At 41.1% G+C, this 10,641-nt stretch overlaps 1 protein-coding gene across 1 annotated transcript; it reads right to left on the reverse strand.

Annotated features, from left to right (window-relative positions):
- Positions 1–3,652: 3,652 nt before the first annotated feature.
- Positions 3,653–9,334, reverse strand: n6amt1 (N-6 adenine-specific DNA methyltransferase 1). Its single transcript, XM_038980050.1, has 7 exons — positions 9,240–9,334; positions 7,734–7,927; positions 7,306–7,392; positions 7,045–7,135; positions 4,897–4,980; positions 4,646–4,787; positions 3,653–4,275 (listed from the first exon to the last, which is right to left on the reverse strand). The coding sequence occupies exons 2-7, from the start codon at positions 7,862–7,864 to the stop codon at positions 4,166–4,168; spliced, it is 645 nt and encodes a 214-aa protein (XP_038835978.1). The 5' UTR covers positions 7,865–7,927; positions 9,240–9,334; the 3' UTR covers positions 3,653–4,165.
- Positions 9,335–10,641: the final 1,307 nt, after the last annotated feature.

Below are 10,641 nucleotides of genomic sequence, written 5' to 3' on the forward strand. Positions count from 1 at the left end.
TTTTACTTTTAAAGATATAAATAAGCTCTCCACAATGAATTTCAATAGAAAAATTGTAAAAATATACAAGATCCTACAACCATGGAGAGGTAAATACCTGTCTATTTATGGAAAAAATGCGCTGATTAACTCCTTTAGTCATATCTCAGTTTACTCACTTACTTATGGCACTGCCTGCTCCTGATGATTCGTTTTTCAAATCATATGAGCAAACAATGTCGTTTTATCTGGGATGCTAAACCAGACAATTTATATAATGAATATGAATTGGGTGGGTTGAGATTATTTAAATATAAAAGCACTAAACCTCTCAAAGCGTCACTCAAAGTTTTATTTGTGCCCTAAATGGTTCTCAAGTAGATTACAAAAAATAGCTCATCCATTGTTTAAAAATGGCCTTATTGCCATGTGTCATTTTCAATTAATTTCAAACAAGCACTGCAGAGCTGGCTTCAATTTCATCCCATTGAAAAGATGGAACAAATATTATGGCTGAACTCAAATGTGCTGGTTGATAAAATACCTGTATTTATGGGAAAGATGTTTGAAAATAGTATTTTGTTCTTAAATGATAATGTAAATTGGAATGGTGGAGTTATCAGAATTGTACAGGAAGGTCTGCTCAATCCAAGAGTACAACCAATTGATTACAGCATTACCCCAAAAATGGAGGCAGGTGACAGCGGGAGGAGGTAGGGAACTGGTCTGTCTGCCCTATATAAAGGCTCAAAACTGGCAGAGGAATAAAAATAGCATAAATAGGAAAGTATACCAGTTTCATTTGAGGACCAGGATGTTGACAACTGTGCCATACAGATTGCAAAACAGTTGGGAAGAGTTTTGATGTACTGATTCCATGGTGCAGGGTGTATGAGTTGATATATAAAACACAAGATTCAAGACTGCGCTTTTCAGCAAAAATTATTATATAGAATTCCTGTGGCAAAAATCATCGATGCGCTGCAGATTTTGTTGTGAGGATACAGAATCAATAGACCATTTATTTTGGTATTGCCCTCATGTAGCCGGTTTCTGGTCCCAGGTTCAGGAATGGCTGAAAATGCATAGCATTGATCTAAAATTGACCCTAGAAATAGTACTGTTAGGAGATCTGGCGAGACCGGGTCAGTCAATTACTAATACTCTTAGTAACAATATTTATCTTCAACTTGCAGTCTGTGGATTTGATTAGATAGATTGAAATTGTACATTAAACATCACAGAATAGTTGAAAGATGTGGGTGGCCAGCAGAGATCAATGGGATGGGTTGGGATGTGGAATTGGAGACAAGTGGGAGATAAAAGGTTTAAAAAAGTACATTTTAATGACACTGAGGGGCAGTGTTTTTACAGCTAATGCCGGTTTGCCTGAGGCTGATGTCGTGCAGGTGTTTGTACACATGCATATACACACTCATTCAAATAAACACATACAAGAACACACACATACATGTAATAGTGCCAGACATGCACACAAACATAGTTAGCATTGCTGTTATGATTTTAGTTGTCCTTGATGTCATATTTTTAACATGTATTTTGTTTTTTAAAAAATGTGCATGTTTGTTTTCATTTTTTCTCTTTAGTGCATTGGGGGTTTCTTGGGGGAATGGAATTCATTTAATTTTTCTTGGGGGGGCTGTGGGAGGGGTCTTGAATGGTTGAGGGACAGCTATTGGGGAACTGTGGAGGGATCTTGGGTTCATGTTTTTTGGCCTGGTGGTAGATCTGTCAATGTGCCCTTGAGCAGGGCATTGACCCTGGATGCTTCTGTGTGTCGCTATGAATGGGAATCTGTTGGATGACTGGTATGAAATGGTTTGTCAAGATCGGTGTGGAAGAACTTGACCGGCTTGCACAGAGCCCTGACCTCAACGCCATCGAACACCTTAGGGATGAATTGGAACACTGACTGCGGTTCAGGCCTAATTGCCCAACATCAGTGTCCGACCTCATTAATGCTAAATTAGACTGCAGTAATGTTCCGACATCTAGTGGAAATCCTTCCCAGAAGAGTGGAGGCTGTTAGAGCAGCAAAGGGGGGACCATCTCCATGTTAATACCCATGATTTTGTAATGAGATGTTCAACGAGCACGTGGAGTAATGAGTAAGATTCTGCGTTTTCACATGCAAAAGTGATTGCTTTATCCACCTTCCCAATGAAAACTAGTTTGAAAAATCATTACACGCAACCCGCAAGATCCCCAGTTCAACTCCCGGTTGCGACCTTTTGTTTTCCAACCTTCCAAACTAATCACGTTCTAATTGACTGAGCAGCTTTAATAATGTTTGACATTGGTGCCCTTCCCCCTGTTGGCACTGTGGACTAGTCCCTATCCCAGTGCCTAGGTCACGTTTGAATGTTGTTGGTGCCCTTTATCAAAATAAAGGTAACCTTCAATGTTACTGTCGACTAAAGGCAATTACTCCAACGTTCGTAGAGAACCCATTCACCATAAACCCTGCCAATTTCAACTCTGCTCAAACATGAAGTATGCTCATAACATTTGAACATCATGTTACAGAGTAACACAGGGGATATTTAACTACATAAACAAATTGTATACCTTGATAAACTGATAGTTGATCACATCTATTTTAAACAACTTATTTTACTAAACTTTCATACCCACAAAACTGCATTTCGAGTGGCCTAGGGTGGCGTAGCAGTCTAAACCAGAGACTGAAGAGGAAGCAAGACACCCCACTTTTTTTTTTTATTGTTCAATTCAAGTCAAACTAAGCAGACCAGATGCTACTGCATTGTTGACTATGGGAGAGCCACACTTAAGCAGACAGGAACACTTTTTGTCCCAAATGGCAAGCAGCCTGAGTCTAAACTGGTCTAAACTTGGTCTAAACTGCTGCCTCCGTTGCAGCATGTGTTTGAATCCAGCCCATTGTTATTTCAGCAGTACTCATTCACCCATCTCCCCTCGATCCAAAAAAAGCATAAAATAACAAAATATACCTTTAAAACTGCAGTCGGCATCCCAGGTAGGATTGTGGAAACCACAATGTTGCAATCAACTAAAGGCTCGATTCAATCCGTAGCGCTGAATATGACATTTAAAAGGCAATGTTCCCATGTACGCGGGACTGCATCCACTCACAGTAAACGCTGCATGTTGCCTCAATCGGGAAATTATCGCTACATTTCAACTGCGGTATATAGCCGATCTTAAACGCTATGGATTGAATCGAGCCCTAAGATGAAATGAGTCCAAAGACAATCTTTGGGTCAGTCACTTGCTGACCACACCGCTTGCGTTGCAAAATAAATGTACACGTTAATCAATCATTTCATCCAAACTGTTCACGAGCGTCTGCGCAGCTAGGCACTAAAATATAACTATTATATAACTATTTTTGACACGTGACGCACTGCAAGTCCCGCCTCTCCCATCCTCATTGGTTTTTAGGAGCATATACCCATGTGAGTGAGTGAAAGCTGAACTGAGGTCCACACCAGTCCAGTTGGTGGTGGTAATGCACCTTAAAGTTGGTGGCCAACCACCATATAAAGTCCACAGAAGACTGAAGGAGGAGAGATTACTTAACTAGGTTTCCCCTTTTATCTGGATTGTGTGTGACTCAATGGGTCAGAATTCTACTAAGATCCAGGAAAAAAAGGATCTTGTGCTTTTCAGGTAAAATAACAACCCAATGTTTAATTACATCCCAGGACAAATCAGCTAGCAATAGCAAGGTAGCTAAATGTCCATAAATGTTTCGACCTGTCCCCAAATTAATATAGTTGGTTCAGACTTCGTTTAGATATTTTAACCTGCGTCTCCTTATGGCGTCTGGTGTGGATGAAAAAAATCAACATACGCATGCCCGGTGTAGTCAGCATGTCAATTCTACCTGCACCTGTACAACATGTCTTCAATACTGACACTGACTGGATCCTCTCCCAATACAAACAGGTTCAAGGAAACTTGAACACTCCTTAGCATGGACAACCTGTTAGCCTTTGTATAGTGCATTGGGTTAAAGTCTTGAGACATGGTCACTTATTTGACCAATGCTCCCATGAACCCACGGTGGCTTTCACTCAATTTATGTTAAAGTTCAGGTGACCACTCATGGTTGTTGAGATGAAGCTGAAACCGCTGTGGTCGGAGCAGCAGGTTCATGGTCTCCTCTGTGGGACAGGGAGGATCACGTTGTTCTTTGGAAGCGCAGAACAGACAGGCTCTCTGGACCAGTTCGTCGGGACAGACAAGGCGCCCCCTGCAGGCCAAACTTCCTCAGTAGAGTGGTGATCTCCTCTGGTGGAAGAAAGAGGTTACAGTAGGGTAGTGTTCATTAGGTATCAAATGGAAGCAAACAAACTGAAACAGGGAGGAACTGTCTTTTTTGTTGTTGCAAAGACCAAGGTTGTGGTAATTAAATGTTAATGATCCCACCTACATACTTCAGTCAGTGTCACTCATTCTGCACAAATGACAAAACATTCCAAGGAGTGGTATTCTAACCCTGGACCTAAACAAGCTATACAGGGTAGACTGCTTTTTTCACAAAGATAGTAAAAAATGCATCAGTGCCAAATAACATCAGGCCGGCCGTATGTCATTTATCAATGTAGACTGAGTAAATATAAACCAAGAAGTCAAAAGAGAATGGAAGTGGGAGGCTCACCTGGGTTGTTCTCTGCCACAGTGACCAGGTAAAACAATCCCTGATTGGACAGTAGCTTTGGAAGCAGCGGGAAGAACCTGTCCATCACCTCTCGGCCCCACCTCCCACCAGCCCAGGCTGCCTCGATGCCCTGGCTACCCACCTGACAAAACATACACGCACTTTGTTGCGGTATACAAACACGCATACTATAAAACACAATTCCGTCACTGTGGTACGGAGAACAACCAAACACTAGTTTAGTTTTCTACCTCTTCTGATGGTGTGACGACATAAGGAGGGTTGAAAAAAAGAACGTCCACTTTTCCACACAACCGTGGCAAGAGAGAGTCCACCTAAAACAGAGAAGGACAGATGTGAAGTTGGGGTGAACAAATGGAAAGGAAGTGTGTGGGTCTTTCTCATCAGACCTGTGTGTGCCTGGTTCAAATGTTTAAGATGCGAGTGCATCGGTCTGCGGGGCCCCAAACTGTTCCAAATGTAGCATGCATCGGTCAGAATATCATTTCAAACGGTATGAATCGCCGGTTAACTTATTTTTACCTTCTGACAATACCTCTCGTCCTCTCCTTCAGTGTGGAACAAAGCATGTAACTGTGTTGACAGTTCCACAAGTCATTTTTGCATGGCGCACAACAGGCAATACGAGTAGCCTAGTCAAACTGCACATTGTGTGCTGCTTCACACGCTGTCCAACGAGAGGTAGGCTGCGCATCACCTTCAGCATTCAAATGTTTGGAAAAATAGCTTGCGCAACATCAGGCTTCATTAGTTGAGCAATGACAATAATAAAGCAAATTACATCGGTTATCAAATGCGCTGTTCAAAATTGTTTTACCGGAATAAAGTCGCCTAAGCAATCGCCTGAGACACGACTCATCTGGATATATAGCCTACCTGCTGATCTGGATATATAGCCTACCTGCTGATCTGGATATATAGCCTACCTGCTGATCTGGATATATAGCCTACCTGCTGATCTGGATATATAGCCTACCTGCTGCTTAGGCTACATTATATTTTATTTAGATTGTTCAGGTTCACCATCAGCAATAGTTTAGATAGTTTTGCTTTTAACAATCAGTGTACAGTGGGTATTCAGACCACTTTCCTTTTTCCACATTTTGTTACATTACAACATTATTCTAAAACGGATTAAATAAAATGTTTTCATCAATCTACCCCATAATGACAACATAATGCCCCATAATGACAAAGCAAAAAACAGGTTTAGACATTTTTGCTAATTTATAACAATTTTAAAACATACCTTAGTTTCATAAGTATTCAGACCCTTTGCTATGAGACTCAACATAGTCAGCAGCAGCAGGCCCAGGGCCTAAAATGTACATGTTGGTCCACCAGCAAATGTGACAGGTAGATTTAAAAATCTACCAGCACCTCTCAGATTTTTTACCAACCAAAATTGGTAAATTTTTAGTTTTTTTCTCAGAAAAATTACACCAACAAAACTGACGAGCATGCTTTGTAATGTTTCTAAAACAAAAGTTTTACTAGTAAGAAGTAATGTGGTATATCGTTTAATTTCATTGCATTTTTTGTGACCCGAGTCTTTAAACCAAAACATCACAGATGAGACAAATTTTCACCTGCCCCTTTAAGGGCTATGAGGTTACTGTGGTTACATGACTAGAGTCAAGTCTGTGCCTGTGAGATTGAGTCTGACTAGTAGGAGCATCGTCTTCCCTCAGCTAGCAGTTGAAACAAAACAAAAAAGCTAAAATTGCCCCCCCTTGTCTGATAGTGGGGTGGTAGATGTCCAGTTTCCCTTATGGCTCAGCTCAGGCACCTACATCAGAGCTGAAGAGGTCCAACTCAGTGGAAAATCTGTTTCCCTCCAGCAGGTGGTGTTTTGTATGGGGGTCAATGAGTGTCAAATTTGGTCAACCCCAAAATATATGGCTTATTCGATCAAATAGAAGTTTCGCAATGCTTAAGTTGTTACGAGTGTATTGATATAAGTAGGTCACGTGAAATCCTGGCAACTTTGAGAAAGAACACTTTATATCAGAGTTGTCTCAAGATGGCTATGCATATTCATGACATGAATTCATAGCATCTCTCTCCATTGAATACAGATGGTTGACTTCAACAACCCTCATCGAATATTCAAAAACTGATTACAATAATGAGATGTATCCACCAATCCAAAGAAAGGATAGGCGGGAGCTAGACAGCCCGCCATGCCGCTTCGTGGACAACGACTCCCATTGTTAGGGTGAATGGCATCAAACCTAATCGCATTCATTCGTTCCTCTAATCAAACCGAATCGCTTCAAACCAAAACGTATCATTCCTGTATCGTATCCCATGTATCTAGCTACGTATCGAATACTCTTGACAGAGAAAGATGCACATCCCTAGTGTGTGTGTCTCACCAAGTCAGTGATGATGGGTTGCAGACTAACGCCGTTACAGCGAGACGTCTCCAGAGTGCATTGGGCTGCTGCGGGGTTCACGTCAGTACAGCTGGGGAGGACACACACACACAATAAGTCAAATACATCAGTTAAAACACATACGAGTCACAAGCCCTCTAGACAGTTATTTTTACAAAACATCCTAAACACAGATATAGGCATGTTACTAAAGCACATCCTAACAAACACAGTCAGTCTCTCACACACACCCCTACTCACAGGTATAGAGCTGTAGGTCCGATCACGGATGCCAGAAAGGCGGACACCACCCCAGAGCCACTGCCCACCTCTAGACACACAGAGGGGCTGGAGAAGAGGGTCAAAGGTCAGGAACGGTATTGTTGACCAGTAACAGTTATCAGGGTGGTGTTCATTAGGGCACGCAACAGAAAACCTTTAAAGAAGTTTTGCAACAGAAAGCAAAAATTCTTATTGGACCAGTCCAGGAAGTTCCTCCCTTTTCAGTGTTTTCTTCTGTTTGGTACCTAATGAACACAACCAAGGGTCATTTCACTAGATACCAAACGGATCAAAACGGGGCCGGGCTACCTGAACTTGTCCAATAAGAAACTCTCGTTTTTGTTGCAAAATCTTTTGCTACATAAGCACTAATGAATACAACCCAGGTGTTGTGACAAGCTGCTCACCTAATTTTCTTCAGTCTGTCAGCATCCTGCTCAAGGGCATCTATCAAGAGGAAGGAGTCCTCGGCTGGCTCGTACACGTCAGTGAAAGGCCCGCGGCCCGCATGGGAGTACAACGGGGTGGGAAAGGACATCTGGCCCACTGACTTACACACACAGGACGTCAGGCAGGGGACAGTGATGTGCTCGACTAGAAGCTGTACAGAGATGGACACACACAGAACTATTAGGTAAATGTGTGTCATCCTAAGGTTGATACAAAGTGCTGGAACTCTGAGACAGGATAGATTTCAGACAACTTGGTAGAGGTCAAGGGGTTATTGGATGGTCATAGGAAGAAATAACAACTGCACTAAATGAACCCAAACAGCGCCTTGGGTGGCCATATTTCTGAGACCACTGGCCAATGGCATAAATGTTTTTTAGGAAACACACCAATGACTGGGTTCAACAGAAGTTTGCAACATTTCATGAAGCTGTTAAAAATTCATGACAGTATATTCACATATGTTCGACATTTTAACAAGCAGTGTTTTAACTGCACCAAACGCCTGCAGCCATGTAAAAGTGTGGAAAAACAAATGGATTAGGCTAAGAAAAGTATATTTTCTGGGTGCCATTTACGATGTCTGATGACCATTATACACTCATAAACAACTTTCACGTTCATAAACTGCTAAGCACGATGCTGTGGTGCATGGACCTATATAAGTAGCTGTGGGGCATAGACCTACACTGAACAAAAATATAAACAACACGCAACAATTTAATACAAATTTTCCCATAGGGATGAAGAACCCAGAAGTAATTACGACTACGAGCTGGTGAGCTCTATACCACAAATAGAACAATGAGACATTTCACCGCTTGGCGTTTCCACTCACTACCATCGATTAAACATTTGATCTCAATACAGTTTTCTGTCCCCAAAACTAAAATATGCTATGAACTGAGTGGGCTAAGTTTTGTAAACGTCATACCTTTGTAAACGTTTTAAATTCGCGTTGTTTAAAAAGGAGCGCAAAGACGAATTGTGTTATTGCACACATGTACTTCACATTGTAGGTGTTCTCGAACGGAAAAATGCAGATGTGTGCATGAATGCGCCAATAGGAGCCTACTCCAGTCTATACCGGTGTTATTGGTGCGTTCAAGACAACTCGGAACTCGGAAAAATACGACATACAATTATGACTCAGTGATCTTCAGGTCGGAAAGTCGGCAGTTCAAAAGATTTCCCCCAGTTGTCTCTCGTTTTTTCCGATTTCCCAGTTGAACGCTCGGAAGACGGAGTTTCAGAGTTGTTCTGAACACAGCATTAGTCCGCGAAGACCAATTTGATGATGAGAGCTGAATTACCCGTTAGCTAGCTAGGTTGCGAGAATGAGTTTTTCAAAGATATTGCATTATCACTATGTAATGCATGTACATGCCAAATTCAACGACACTAAGTGACAATGTTAGATCAAATGTTTATTGTTAGATTACATAGCTGCAAGTTACATTTACCTGAAGCTTTTAGTATGATACGTTTGTTTGAAACCGATGAAGAGGCGCACGTGTAACTAACTAGATGTTTTCCTGGTTCCGGTTGTTGCAGTGCATTGTGGGAATTGTCGTTCTGATTAGCACACTGTTGCAACAATAATGATGGGAAATTCAGAACGGTCGTGGCATTGGAGTTCGATGCGCCAAGAGTCTGTGTTATTAGTACATAAAAACATTGTGCTAATTTGTACATATAGTACATCATTAATGAGAGACTGTGTCGATGGGAGATTTAAAAAAATAAGTGAACTGTAAGATTAGAATGAGTCAACTAACAGTACTGATGGACATCAGCAGAAGCCTCAAGTCTGCGTGTATATATCAAGTCTGCGTGTCATATGGCCATTATGTTTTATGTGGGTTGGTTAACAACCAAAGAGAATGGTAATATTAATGCATCCAGAGTGTTGGGTTTACACGCCATAACCAGACATGAAGGCACCAGGCGGGTTGTGGGATCATCCTTGTTAACACTGTGTCCTGCTGCTGCATACCACATGACACCCTATTCTACTCATACAGTAGGCCCTGCTCAAAAGTAGTGCACTAAATGGAATAGGGTGACATTTGGGACAGAGGCCTAGGCTACTGCATGCTTCAGTGAACCAGAAAATTCTGAAAATATACTACTTTCAAGCATTCCCCTTTCTATATGAATGAAATAGGCCTATCCCAGTAAGCAAAATTACATTGAAAATATGTCTTTTCGACGTCTTTTCCAGACATTGACGTCAGGTGCATTTTAGGTGCTGAATGAAAGGTAAAATACTTATTTTACAGCCGTTGACTGTATGTATCTATTTTATATGTATTTTACGGATGTTGAAAATACGTATTTTCAGGACGTTGAAAACACTACGTATTTCCCGGACGATGAAATCAAGTGCATTTTAGGTGCTGAACGAAAGCTGAAAATACGTATTTTCCAGACGTCGAAAATATGTCATTTACAGACGTTGAAAATACATCTATAGACAAATTTTAACTGCACGTATGTTCTCAAATAAGTAGACCTTATGTCACAATAATAATTTTACAAGCCTCTTATAGGAAAGCGGAAACTGAAGATTGAACACAGATATTTATTATTGCTCCCATCTGTCACATGCACTTATATTAACCTTTTCAAAAGCTTTGAAACAGGCCACAATGATGTTCAAAGTAAGCCAAACTATATAATAAAGCAACATACCACTTCAACTACAATATAATTCTCAGTAATGGTTACATCTTTTTATTTTCTTGCTATGGCTGTGATATGTTGTTGTTGATCTACCTTAGTTGAATGCACTGACTGTAAGTCACGTCTGCTGAATAACCAAAATGTAAATGTAAAAACCAAACACTTGCAAAGCATGGTGGT

The sequence above is a fragment of the Salvelinus namaycush genome, chromosome 40, assembly GCF_016432855.1.
Source record: "Salvelinus namaycush isolate Seneca chromosome 40, SaNama_1.0, whole genome shotgun sequence".
In the NCBI taxonomy this organism is placed as follows: domain Eukaryota; kingdom Metazoa; phylum Chordata; class Actinopteri; order Salmoniformes; family Salmonidae; genus Salvelinus; species Salvelinus namaycush.